The sequence below is a fragment of the Echinops telfairi genome, unplaced genomic scaffold, assembly GCF_000313985.2.
Source record: "Echinops telfairi isolate 266 unplaced genomic scaffold, ASM31398v2 ScPeMD7_1;HRSCAF=3_0, whole genome shotgun sequence".
Classification (NCBI taxonomy): domain Eukaryota; kingdom Metazoa; phylum Chordata; class Mammalia; order Afrosoricida; family Tenrecidae; genus Echinops; species Echinops telfairi.
The window spans coordinates 30,822,515-30,837,069 of NW_022103896.1; the positions used below are offsets into that span (position 1 = coordinate 30,822,515).

At 41.2% G+C, this 14,555-nt stretch overlaps 1 protein-coding gene across 1 annotated transcript in view; it reads right to left on the reverse strand.

Annotated features, from left to right (window-relative positions):
* The window catches only part of EMC2 (ER membrane protein complex subunit 2), a 43,003-nt gene extending 30,193 nt beyond the window's left edge, over window positions 1-12,810 (reverse strand). Inside the window, exons 1-3 of the mRNA XM_004697678.2 lie at window positions 12,736-12,810; window positions 1,480-1,593; window positions 14-78 (exon numbers count right to left, since the gene is read on the reverse strand). Of these exons, the coding sequence (XP_004697735.2) occupies window positions 14-78; window positions 1,480-1,593; window positions 12,736-12,775 (219 nt within the window). The 5' untranslated portion in view covers window positions 12,776-12,810. The remainder of the gene's footprint in view (window positions 1-13; window positions 79-1,479; window positions 1,594-12,735) is intronic.
* Between the last annotated feature and the right edge of the window lie 1,745 nt (window positions 12,811-14,555).

Below are 14,555 nucleotides of genomic sequence, written 5' to 3' on the forward strand. Positions count from 1 at the left end.
TTTAAATACCTACCAATGCCAAGTCATCCCGACCATAATCGAGGGCCGCAATCATCACTTGTTCATATATGATCCAAACTAGACAAAAAGAGGGAAATAAACAGAATTTAAGGGGAAAAAATCCCTAAAACAGAAATATTGGCAAATTGTCCTTATTCACTCATATAGTAGAGAACATTACTTATAATTGGAAACTGGATTACTAAATTATTTCTAGGATTAAGAAAATTTAACATCCTAGTTGTTCAGTGGTTAAACACTAGATTGCCCACCAAATGGCAGGCTATTCAAAATCACCAACCATTTCCCAGGAGACAGATGTAGCAAACTACTCCCAGCAAGGCTTACAAAGCCCGTACAAACTACAAAAAGGCAGTTCTACTCTGTCCTACAGGGTCACTATGAATTGTAATATACTAAGTGGTAACAAGTTTGGTTGTTGGTTTTACGCGCATTCAACCTTTCAAAATATTTTAATACAGTATGAAGTAAAACTTCAAAATGATTTGACAGCTTTGTTCTTCGTAAGAGTCTTCATTACATTTTGGCCAACCATACCTGTGGTCCTGTAAGCATTAAATAAAAACCTAGCCTTGATAGCTTTCTTACTGCCAGCAATTATAAATCCTTCACAAAATATAGTACCATTAAATTCTCAGAGAGAGGAAGTGATATGAATATTGGAAAATCTTTATGAATCAGCATACAACCATACCTTAGAAATAAACTAACTTAAAGGGAATGGATACCATGATGAATGGAGAAAATACTAGCATTGCCATGGATTTCATTTTACTGGGATCCACAACCTCAACAGTCATGGAAGGAGCACTCAGGAAACCAAAGGGCGTTATAGCGAAACTGCTTCAAAGGCCTCTTTAGCGTAAAAAGGAGCAAAGATGTCGCCTTAAGAACTAAGGTGTGCCTGCACCAAGCCATGGCATTTTCCATCACTTCATAAGCTTATGGAAGCTGGACTGCAGAAGAACTGATGTATCTGAATTATGATGTTGGCAACGAATAGTTAAAGTCCCCAGAGTGCCAGAACAAATACCATATATACTCGAGTATAAGCCAACCAGAATATCTGCCGAGGAACCTCCTTTTACCACAAAAACTGCATAAAAAATGTGCTGAAACTCAGCGTATACACGAGTATACATGGTAATTGGAAGAGGTAAAACCAGAATGCTTCCTAGAAGCAAGTTGGGCCAGATTTCAAACTACATCCTTTGGACACGTTGTCGGGAGAGACCAGTGCCTGGAGAAGGACATCATGCTGGGGGAGCAGAGGGGCAGTGAATGAAGAGGGTCTTCAGTGAGATGGACTGACACTGTAGCTACAACAACAGGAGGAACATGCAGGGTTTAATTCTGTTTGACATCGGGTCACTAGAAGTCAGAATCAACTACATGGCACCTACCAAGAAGAACCGTACATGGGACAGGTGCTGCTTCTGAACAGAATAAAGCACTTACTGTCATCTCCAAGCTTAGAGGCATATTCATTAATTAACTCTTCTCCAACTTCTACAATTTGTTCACTATTTCGGGAATTTTCTTCTCTCCATTTTCTCATTTTATCTCGCATTTCTGGTGAAACAAAATTAGTGAGTTACATCTCTGACCAATGTCAAACAACTGAAAAGGAAATCAATGCCAACTAATATATATGTTATCCTAAAACTGCCAAAAATAGAAAGTCAATTTAATTAGCACAACAGAACATTAAAACACTGAAGTTTTATTATGACTGCAATATTCAACTGATATTATGATTATATTTATTTTCTTTAAATCATTTTATTGGGGACTCTTACAGCTCTTATAACAAGCCACACATCGATTGTATCAAGTATATTTGTATATATGTTGCTATCATCATTTTCTAAACATTTACTTGCTCTTTGAGCCCTTAGTATCAGTGTCTCTTTTTTCCCCCTCTCCTCCCTTCCCCAAACTCATGACCCCTTGGTAACTTACATATATTGTTTTCCTATCTTATACCAACCATTGTCTCCCTTCACCCATGTTTCTGTTGTTCATAGTCCACCCCTAACACCCATCCTCCCCGCATATCCCACTACACCCTAGTATCACTACTCCCATTTCTGTTTCTGAGGGGTTTATCTTATTTGGGTTCCATGTATTGTGAACTCTTATCTGTACCAGTGTTCATGCTCGTCTAGCCAGAACTGTAAGGTAGGACTGGGGTCATGATAGTGGGGTTAAGGAATTCTCAAAGAAACAGAAGAATGTTGTGTGTTTCATCGGTGCTATACTGCACCCTGGTTGACCCTTTCTTGTGACCCTTCTGTGAGTGGATGTCCTATTGTCCACAGATGGGCTTTGAGTCTCTGCTCCAACCCCCTCGTTCTCAACAATTTTTTTGTTTAGTTTGGGGTCTTCTGGTGCCTGTTACCTGATTCCGTCGGCACTTCATGATTACACAGGCTGGTGTGCTTCTTCAATGTGGGCTGTTGCTTCTCTGCTAGATGGCCACTTGTTTAACTTCAAGTCTTTAAGACCCCAGATGCTTTATCTTTTTGATAGCCAGGTACCATCACATTTGCTTATGCACATTTGCTTATGCACCCCTTTTGTCTTCAGCTTCATCATTTACTTATGCACCCCTTTTGTCTTCAGCATGTCAGGAGGGTGAGCATCACAGAATACCAGGCTGTTAGAACAAAGTGTTCTGCATTGAGGGAGGGCTTGGGCAGAGGCCCAAAGTCCATCCACTACTTCAATATATTGCCAAATAAATATATTAAAATTGTATTTATAAGCATTATATGCTGTCATAGCTAACTTTCCAACTAACATAATTTTTTCAGTATCAGACTACTTTCAGAATCTGATAAAAGCTAAGAATTCTTTTCCCAGAAAAATAAAATCTCTAAGTATTCAAGTGCTCATGAAATTCACCCACCAAGTGAAGATTATGAAGTTTTCATTGGGTATCATATTAGTACAGAAAAATTTCATCACGAAACACTCTCAGTCACAATACCAACACAAAGTTAGGGGGAAAACGTATAATGGCACATCTTTAGCAAGAGAGTACAGTGAACCCTCGCCACTTCGCGCTTCGACTTCTGCGGCTTCACTCTATCGCGGTTTTTGCGTAACAGCGCATGCTCTTGGCTCATACTGTACACGCTTGATGCTGTAAATAATATAATAAATAATAAATGATAATTGTAACGTCCAAAATGTTTTACTGTATTTTCCCTTTTTCGCTTAATAAATTGGATAATACGAGTGTAATGGTGACTAAAGGGTGTTTTTTCATGTCCTCTATGCTCTAACTACGAAAATATTTGATTTACAAATAAGGAATCCTACTTCGCGGAATTTCATTTATCACGGTAGGGTCTAGAACCGATTAACCGCGATAAACGAGGGTTCACTGTATACAGGAAACAAATGAGAAAATAAATAAATAAATAAATAAATAAGAAATGCAAAGTAAGGTCATGAGCACTAGCAAACACCAAAGTAGAGAAAGGCTGCCCATGTGGATTGAGTCTCGGAGAATTCCCTCTGTGCATGGACCAAGATGTGAATAGCTTTGCTAGCCCATAGCTTCCACTGGCAAGTAGATTACTATGGATGCAGTCAGGTTAAAATGTAACACCTCTTCTATCATTTGATCTCCCTTTGGACTCATTTTCAATTGGTTCTAATTTCTAAGATCTTCTTTCTTTTTGAATCAGGTTTTTCTGTTTTATTTTGTCATTGTTGGTTTTGTTTTTGTGTTTGTTTTGTGTTTTTCTGTATATGAAATTCAGGATAGGTAAGTCTATAGAGGCAGTAACTAGATTAATAGTGTCCTAGGGGCATTGCAGGGAAGGTAGGGGGAAACAGGGAGCTAACAACGAGTATATGGAGAAAAAAAATGTTCTTAAATTGATTATAGTAATGAATGCACAACTTTTAAAAATATGATTGAATTGTATGATCTGTGAATTATATGTCAATATAACTATTTTAAAAAGTTGAGAAAACGGGTCAAATATTACAACAGGGAACGCTAAAAGTTTTCATACATACCAATGATAAAAATTAAAAAGTAACTACTCCAGTAAAAGAAGTTACACAAGTTACAGCAACAGCTGTTGCTGCTGTTCACACGAGGTAAGATAGAAGGCACAGACAGCAATCACAGACATGCTTTGTTACTCCGCTGGCAGAAAAGCTCATGTACATACTCATCAGAAGCACCACATAGATCTACACACAGAGCTGCTGAACATATGTAAACCATTGAATTAAACAGCTGTTAAACAGGTGAATTAAACAATATTCTAAGACAGATAGGAAATAAAAACAAGTGAAGCGCAAGCATAGTTTTAAGATTTTTATTTGTATTATACTGAGTGCCTATAATTCAAGGTCTACAGAAAAAGCAAAAATCATCAAAACATTAAAAAGAGTAACGGTTGGGGTCTTAAACAAGCAGCCATGTAAGTGAGACGGTGGCTATGTCCACATGGAAGAAGCACAGCAGCCTGTGTGACTGGAGAATTGTAAGTAATAAAATCCAAATTCAGAACAGGGGGTGATATTAGAGCTTAAATTCTGAACACCCAGTTTGCTCGTGGCTGTGAATGACAGTAAAAGCCCAAAACCCATTTGTAGGGCCTCCCATGAGGATAAGCCTTTCCTAAATCCCTTCTGACCATAGGCCAGAGATGAGAAAGGCCTTGCTATCAGAGAGAGTACATTGTAGGGTGGATTACTGCGATCGAAGTTAAGTCAAAATGTGACACGTTTTCACTGATCTCCCTCTTGATCCAATATATAGTTGCTCCAGTTTTTAGTATTTTCTGCTGTTTCAATTTAGGTTTTTCTGTTTCATTCTGTCATTGTTGCTAGGCCGATTGTATTTTGTCTTGATTTTGTATGTTTTTCTGTATATGAAACCCAGATTAGTAAACGTATAGAGACCATAACAAGGGACCTGTGGGGAGACTGGTGGGAAGTGGGGTGCTAACAGCGAGTACAAGGAAGAAAAAACGTCCTGGAAATGATTGTGGTAAAGGTTGTACAACTCTTCCGAATGTGGTTAAACTACTGAAATGTATGATACGTAAATTGTATGTCAGGGAAACTGTTAAAAACAAACTACTAACAACAAAAAACATGAAAGTGAACTTACAAAGATAGACAATCATTATATATTAGTATGTAGTTATTTCATGAACTGTATCCCAGGAAAACAGCTTGGCTCTGACCCTGCCCAGGAAGTAACTTTAAACAGAGCCTTACAGGATGGAAAGGAGCTCAGCAGGAGAAAAACAAAAAAGGTTATTCAACAAAGACAAATCTCCAGTAATTCAGTATTAAAGAAACAGAGTAGAACCAGAAGATAAATGGGTAATTGTCTTTTATTTCATACTAAAGAGTTTGGAGTTTATATTTGAAAACGCTGAAGAATATTAAACAAGGAAAAACCTTTAGTTCTGGGTCTTAAAAAGATAATTACGGTAATAGAGAAATGGATAGATGACTGATTAATATAGAGATAGATAAAATGAACCAACTAACCAACAAAGCCAGAAGAAAAAAAGTCCATAAAGAAAGATGTATATCTTCCTTATACACTGTACAGCCTGGTAGAAAGATCATGGACTTAGTATCATCAGATTTGTTTTGAAAACAAATGCTAGCTCTTGAATGACCTCATTCAGACAACGATGTTTAACAAATCTGTGCTTAATTTTCTAAACCTGTAAGGGAAGATAACAGTATGTACAGTTCAGAGAGGTGTCCTTAGGAGTAAGTGAAATATACATACGGCCCTCAGCAGTCTCTAGAACATACTGAGAACTAAGTAGGCATCCATCCCTCCTAGTCAATAGAACAGTATATATCAATTAAGCATAATGATGGAGAAAATGAGGGAGGAAAGAGGTATTGCCCATACACTATTTCGTTGTATTTGTTATAAAATATATGGGAGAAAACAGATGGTAGCAGAGTGGCTGATGAATTCAAGCTACCCACCTTTCAGTTAATAGTGCAATGCTTAGCCCACTGTGCCACAGAGTTCAAAAGCATAGTGCCTACAGATCCATATTTAGGTGATAAAACCATTTGAAAAGCAAGAGTGTTGACTAGAAAAGCCTCAGAGGAGGGAAAGCTGTGTTTGGGGCGAGGCACATAAAGGTCTTCCTGGAAGGGGTGATAAAGGTCTGGCTGGTAGTACAAGGTAGCACAAGTATCTATTTCTTATAGATCTTTCAGCCATACATTTATGAGGCTTTTTCTTCCAGGTTTATTTTACAAAAAATGGGGGAGGGAAGAATCCTTTTTAAAAAGGTGGGGGGCAGAAAAATCTTTTGTCTTCACCAAATAAAACATTGGAAAATTGAAAAACTATTTACATTTAACAAAAGAATCTTATCCTTGATAGTCTGACATAAAAGATCAATAACAAAGTTTTAAAATGCAGAATTTATACTTGCCAGGAATGATCTCAAATCCTTCATTTGCTATATATTTTGTAATTTGAAAATGAACCCAAACCACCATGGCTGGCTATAAAGTCCAAGAAATTAAAGTTAGGGAGCAAAATTGTTAAAGGAATACAAATGATTTTTCAAAAAACAGCAGCTTAAAAAGATAACAACTCCAACCAACAGCTCCAAGCTTTATCCTAACAATTAACTCACTGGTTTCATATATGACAGTTATAACTACTCAGGAAGATGGCACGATGGCCTCATCAGAAATGCTCTGGTGACCCAAGTGGGAAGGAGAATCCAACTCCAGACCAGCCACGGTGACTGCCACAAGGCAAAGGTCAGTTATGCCTCTACTGTGTCCTCCTTCACCCTCTCATGGCACTCCACTTTGCTGCTGGGTTCAATAATGTATTCCAATGGCCACACAGAACTCGGGCAATACTTGTAATTATGGGGTGTTTATTAAGGAAGCTTCCAGCCTTTGGGGGTGGGAGGCTTACATGGAATGAGCAAAATAGAATACTTTGCTCACAATAATGTTTTATAATGGAGCTTTGGCTACAGTTTATACACACACATTTATATGTGTGTATGAATATGTTTCTATTTGCTATCAAGTTCATTCTGATTCATGGCCACTTACATGTTCAGAGTAGAAATGCTTGATAGGATTTTCAAAGCTGTGATCTTTCAGAAACACCTCTCAGAGGCACCCCTGCGTGGCGTTGAAGCGTCAATCTTTAGGCGAGTAATCATAGTTAAGTACATAGCCATTTGTGTCACAAAGTGACTCTATGTATAAGTAAACTAGAGTTCAAATGAAAAATGTATTTCTTACTGTCGATTTTGACACTACTACTGTTGCAAAGAGGATGCCCTTAAGCAGAACTGCTAAGAACAACAGGTTAACACTGTCACAAGCATAGAAAAATACACTAGCTGGACTGAAAGGTACAGTTCATGTCTGAAAATACCACCTTTGCAATATAAGCAGCATTTCACCTATAAGCACCATACACTGTGCTTACACAATTGAACTGTCATACTCTGGACACTGCTTTAAATACCATGTGAAAATATGTCACATATGTATCTTTTCAGAAATGCCTTGAGTAATTCAACAGATGGATTCTCAGTAAAAATATAAGCAGCAAAAATACTTCACTGAGAAATGTTTTGCCCTTTGGCACTCTCACACTCACATCGGAAAACCAAATCATCTTCTTTCTCTAACAGATGTGATTCCCCTGCCCAGTGTTCACAGGTCTGTTGATGGCACCTTCAGTTAAAGTCACCTTGGGATTTAAATGTGTGTTGTTTCTGGGACCTCCTTCGGTATCTAAAACCTGTGACTCTTTGTGAAACACTGCTGAGACTTACATCTTCCACTCTATTTCCATGGTTATGTCCAAGCCCAGGCTCTCATAAACCTCACGCTGAAATTGGCTTCTTGACTGTTCAGTCTAAATTCAACTTGCAAATTACACCAGAATAATTCCACACTTACTTCATTAGGCAATTAAAAATGTTAAGACACTCACTGGCCTGTTTTACCTTTGAGGTAGTGTTGTAAAATGACTGGAACCATAGACTTTAGAATCATTCATTCACCTTATAATGATATAATGATACTGAATACCAACTATGTTCCAGGCCCACTATGGGAGCTGGGAGTAAAGTGAGAAACAAGATAAAGTCCCTATACACATCTGCTTACATTCCAATAGTGTAGAAAGATGGTAACCAAGCCACATCACTTCAAAGAAGGATAGGAAAAATAACAATATTTAAAAACAGTAGTCAGCAAAGGAACTGGGTGGCACGGTGGATTAAGCATTGGGCTATTAACAAAAGTTGAACAGTTCAAACCCACCAGTTAATCTGCTGAAGAACTATGTGACACTTTGCTTCCACAAAGATTTACAGCCTCAGAGACTGCATGGAGCAGTTCTGCTCTGTCCTATACAAGTTGACATCAACTCGACAGCAGTGGGCTTGGTCAGAGAAGGCTCCTCTGAGGAGGTAGGGTTTTTAAGCTAAGAAATAAACAGCAAATATACATTCCTGAGAAAGAAGCTAGCTTGCCATTTTTAGAAATAGAACAGCTGCCTGGATGGATGAATTTAGCTATTAACTGAGTGGTAAAGCAGAGTAAGAGCAGTTCAAAGCATGGCACTGATTACTAGCTGTGTGATCTTGGAAGCTACCTATTAAATGGGGATAAAAGTTATCTCCTAAGATAGGTGTGAGGATTACATGAGCTAATATGTATAAAATAGATCTGATGCCATCTTCATCATTATTACAATTACAACAGATATCCTACCACTTAAAAACATGCAAGGGGAAGCAACAAAGCCCACATGGAAGAAGCACACCAGCCTATGCAATCACGAGGTGTCAAAGGGATCAGGTATAAGGCATCATCAGAACAAAAAATCTTACCATAGTGAATGATGGGGGGAGTGCGGAGTGGAGACCCAAAGCCCATTAGTAGGCCACTGGAGATCCCCTTGCAGAGGAGTCTCATGGAGGAGATGAGCCAGTCAGGGTGCGATGTAGCAATGATGAAAAATACAACTTTCCTCTAGTTCCTAAATGTTTCCTCCCCGCTCCCACTATCATGATCCGAATTCTACCTTGCAAGTCTGGCTAGACCAGAGGATGTACACTGGTACAGATAGGAACTGGAAATACAGGGAATCCAGGGCGGATGATCCCTACAGGACCAGTGGTGTGAGTGGCGATACTGGGAGGGTAGAGGGAGAGTGGGTTGGAAAGAGGGAACCGATTATAAGGAACTATATGTGACCTCCTCCCTGGGGGATGGACAACAGAAAAGTGGGTGAAAGGAGACGTCGGACAGGGCAAGATTTGACAAAATTATAATTTATAAATTACCAAGGGCTCATGAGGGAGAGGGGAGCGGGGAGGGAGGGGAAAAATGAGGACCTAATGCCGGGGGCTTAAGTGGAGAGGAAATGTTTTGAGAATGATGAGGGCAATGAATGTACAAATGCGCTTTGCACAATTGATGTATGTATGAATTGTGATGAGAGTTGTATGAGCCCCTAATAAAATGATTAAAAAAAACAAAACATGCAAGGGGCTTCAAAAAGTTCACGATAAAATTCCCATTTTCCCGTTATTTAAGCCCCACTCATATATTTATAGTTTGTGTGACAATCTGCTAACGACTTGACTTCCTCCAATATGCCAGGTAATAGTGACCTCCCAGGATGGCAGAGTCTGCTCTCAGTTACTAACATAAAGGTGGTTAATTCAAACTCACCCCATATGTCCAGAGAAGAAAGGCCAGGATTTGCTCCCCCAAAAATGATTAGAGCCTAGAGTTCCACACTGTACACATGGGGATTGCTACAGTGTCAATAGACTCAAAAGCATTGAGTTTGGATTTTTTGTTGTTGTTCATTTTGTTTTAACGTTTTCGTGTTAGAATAGTACACAGACACACCTGTATAGTGGAGACAACCCTGCATCGAGCAAGTCCATCTGCACCGCTTTTCCACCAGCCTGTGCTCACTTTGTGCCTGGTGGTTTGGTAACTTTCACAGTATTTCAAACTTTATCATAATGCTACTGCACCCTTAATAAACTATCCTCAAACTCACTGCCATTGAGTAATTCTGACTAATGGTGAATTATGGGGCAGAGTAGAATAGCCCCGGTAGGTTTCCAAGGCTGTAACTCTTTACAAGAATAGAAAGCCTCACCTTTTTCCTGAAAAACAACCCAATGCATAACCACTATGCCACCAGGGCTCCCTAATACACAATAGTATAAACAGAACTACTATGTGCACCATGAAACCAAAAGATGTGACTCACTCTACTGCGATATTCACTCTGTAGCAGTGGTCTGAAATCAAACCTGCAGTATCCCCAAGGTGTGCCTGTATAGATCTGGCTCCTCCCTATTTCCAAGTAGAGACAAACATTTGTAAATCATACACACTTGGGCAAATGATTCAGTAGTATGAAAACATATAATTTAGGACTCAGCATAGACATTTTTGGTTTGCTTTTATTGTGGTAGCTGTCTGGATTCCCCCCTACCCCATCCCCAATAAAAGTAAGCAGAGCTGATATCTTAAGTATATAATCTTTATAGGAAACTAAAATATAAAAAAAGATAATGAAGCAAGAAGAGGGAAAGAGAAGGCAGGCTCCTACTACAAGGAACAGCATGTGTCTAACTTTCACACAAGGAGGAATAGAGCGCATTCAGTGGACTCAAGGAAAGCCAAGGGGACCATCTCACAGTGAGTCAGGAGAATGCTGCTGCAGTTACACGCCATCAAGGCAATTCTGATGCACACTGACTCCATATAGGACAGAGGATTGCTGCTCAACAGGTTCCTTGAGTAGACTGCTGGGTCCTTTCTTCCACAAAGCCTCTGGGTGGGACACAAACATTTCAAGCATTTAACCATAGCACCACCAGGACTCCTTAGAGCGGTGGTTCTCAACCTTCCTAATGCAGTGACCCTTTAATACAGTTCCTCATGTGTGGTGACCCCCCCCACCAACCATACAATTATTTTCACTGCTACTTCATAACTATAATTTTGCTACTGTTATGAATCAGGTGACCCCTGTGAAAGGGTCGTTCGACTCCTAAAGGGGTCGCGACCCACAGGTTAAGAACGGCTGCCTTAGAGAGCATACTGAAGAAAAAAAAATCAAACCACACCCACTGCCACGCAGCCAATTCCAATTTGTAGTGACTTCTATATACAGTTTCTGGGGCTGCAAATCAAATCGTTACCAGAGCGATTTCTTCTTCTGCAGTGACAGAGGAGTCTGAATCCCCAAACTTGCAGTTAGCAGTCCAATGTTTACCCACAAGTGCCAGAGAACAGCTGAAGAAAAAAAACTGATGCTGTAGGTGAAGGAGCCAAATGACAGAGAGCAAAATCCTATTAACCAATAAAAATGAATTCTTTAACAGATTACAAAGCACTTAAACATGTTTGTTTGGGTTTGTTTTTTTTCTTGGCCAACTTGTAGAGTAGTTATTATTCCAAATCTAATTCTTTCCCTCCTCTTTAGAATGTCTTCAGGGTAAGATCCAAATAGTTAAACCACGTTGTCTGCTGCCTTCTACTCCTTTCTCAAGAGTTTGCACAAGCTACTATTCTCTAAGAAACCCATACTGAACATATGCTCTCATCAAAGTACTTTCTAAAAATTCATGAGCCAAATAAAACACTTAAAAGACCTTAAAAATAACAAACATATCAATTACCCAGCGTTAAAAAAAAAGAATAGGGGGGGTCTGACACCACTTTTTAAAAGTATGTATTATTTACAGATCTGCCTCCTTCATCCAACCATAAACTCCTGGGAGGTAGGGAGTGTGTGCCAGCCACTTAGCAGCTCCCACCCCACCCACCCACCACACACAACAGGTGGAAACACTGAGGCTTACAGTGTGTGAGAGGTCATACAGCTAACAAATCGTGGCACTCCGGTCAAGTATAAGCTAACCTGACTTTTCTTTCTCTATTCACAACCAAACTTTCAGCCTCTAAAGTCTCAGGTCATAGTCTAAAACTCCCAAGTAGGCATTCACCCAACAAACGAGTCATAGGTGTCCAATACTGTGGAATTCATTTGAAAGCACACGCTTTTTTGAGAAGGGAAAATCTGTTAATAACAGGCCCAAGGTGTGGCTGCGTCCAGATTTAAACACATCCCTCCATGGCGAAACTCACAAGTCCAGCACACTAGAGCACGCACGCACCCCAGAGCTAAGCGAATTCCGTTCCCCTTCAGAGACTGAGAGAAGTTGTGTTGAGGGGATTGGATCAGCAACCCGGTTTTGGAGAACGACGCAGATTTATTTATGGATCTTCTACTCCTTTGGGGCACTGACCTGTAACCCATACACAGCACTTAGCAGCAGGCCCGGCAGGCAGTACACTGAAGAGAAGCTTCAGCAGCCACCTGTCCTCCCCCTCGGCGCCACTCGGCCACCTCAGCAAGGGGTCAGGCCTCCCCTGCATCCTGGGGCCGGTGGGTCGGCGCAGAGGCAGGTCGATCGTCTACGGAGGAGCACTCAAGGCTGGACACGCCGCGGACCCCCGCCCGAGGCCCGGCCAGGCCAGGGGCGGCCTGCCTCAGGTTTCGCTCCGCCAGCGCGTCCAGCGAGACCCCCAGGTAAAGAGAGAAGAGAAACCCTACTTCCTAACCGCCTCCCGAAGCTTTGCATCTTTCTGCACCCCGCCACCGCCAGTTACCTTCCCAAGTGACATCGTAAAGCTCAGAGACCTTCGCCATCTTCAAAGAACCCGGAGGCAGCTGGTGAGAGGGCGGAGAGGTGAGGTCACATGACCAACCCATGGGCGGGTGCGAATTACGATTTCATTTTTCATTGGCTGAGAACGCGGAGTGGGCGGGATCGGCCACGCACGTATACGCGGCTCTGGGCGGGGTTTGGAGGGGAAGGGGCGGGGCGGAGCCTGGAGGGCGGCGCGCTGGGCTCCAGGAGTTGGAGAATGCCGGGAGCTCCGCGGGCAAAAGGCTAGTTTGGGGTCTTGTGTCGTATTGTTTTGGGGGTTTGTTTGTTTGTTTGTTTGTTTGTTTTCACCATAAGTTTAAACAGACACTGAACTTTTTACATCTTCCACTGCCGAGTTATCATTGACTTTTACATCGGTGTATCCAGTCTCTTCACACACCCCAGGCATGGCCTGCTGAGGCACTCTGCCTGGAATCTCCATTAACTACCGTCTGGGCCTTAACAGCAGTCACTTTTCTAATGCTCAACTGAAGTGGTGAACTCCCAGGTTTCCATTAACTCTCCTAGAGGCGCTGTGCGAGATGCTGCCTTTGCACTTTATGTCCGTGTGTCGAAGGACCCTGCCTGCACTGGTGCTTTTCTGCAGCCTGCCACTCTTTGCGCTGCGCATGGACGTAGTGCCTCCCACTAGATGTGAAACTTTCCAAGAACAGCCTCTGCGTAATGAACCTTCATCGCCCTACACTTTGCATTTTTACCCTTCCCCACCAAACACAGTGCTCTTAAGATGTTTTGGCCCTTGTTTCCCACGACTAGGGAGAAATGTCTGGATTTTAAATCTAGAATCCCTGAGAATTTGAAAGTATTCTGCATTCCCCCTTGTTGGATTAGGATGCTTCTATAGAATCTTTAGTAACAGTAGCTAGGTGCCATCTAATTTTAATCTTTTGAGAGATGTGGTTCATGGAGGTAGTTAGCCACAAGTCCATTGCCTCCTATTGCATGCCACTGGTGTCATTGGTATCTTAGCACTTGGCCTCTAGCAGCAAGATCTCAAGGAGTTTCAATTACCTATAAAGATTAGCCTAGGAAATCCTATGGTGGAGTTCCTCTTTGCCCTATAGGATCTCTAGAAGTTAGAATTGACTCAATGGTACACAAGAGAACTATCTCTGAAGGGTAGTGGATTTCTCTTATGCATGGCCTTTCTGTCCTGAGTTTATAATTCTGCCAGGAATGAATGACAAGGCCACATGTTAGAGAGATTGGTCAGTGTGCTGTGCAAATAGGGTACATAAAGCCACTCAATAAGATTAATTGACCTTGAGGCAATTGTTCCATTACTATGCCAATTGAGTGGTTATAGTGGTCTACTGAGGGGATTGCTCAGTTCATGTGCTTTTAAATGAAATATAAATGCCAGCCCCACAGAGGTTGAAGGGTACCCCATTACCATCAAGAAGAGGGACCTAGAGCGTAGAGCATCTCTTGGACCTGCTGATAACTTTGTAGACCTAGGACAGAGAGAGAGCTGCAACACGGAAGATGGTACAAGATTATAAGAAATGGTGACAACCAGGGCAGAGCCCTGTGGCAGAGACATGGTATGTGCTTCGGGGTTTCCAGCCAACAGAGCAAGAGAGAGCTGAGTGCCTTTTGGTAGGAAGCCTGCTGACTGAGTAAGGTGCCTCCAGCACCTGTTATTGGGGTCAAAGATTTATAACACTTTTTTTTCATCATTTTATTAGGGGCTCATACAACTCTTATCACAATCCATACATACATCAATTGTGTAAAGCGCATTTGTACATTCATTGC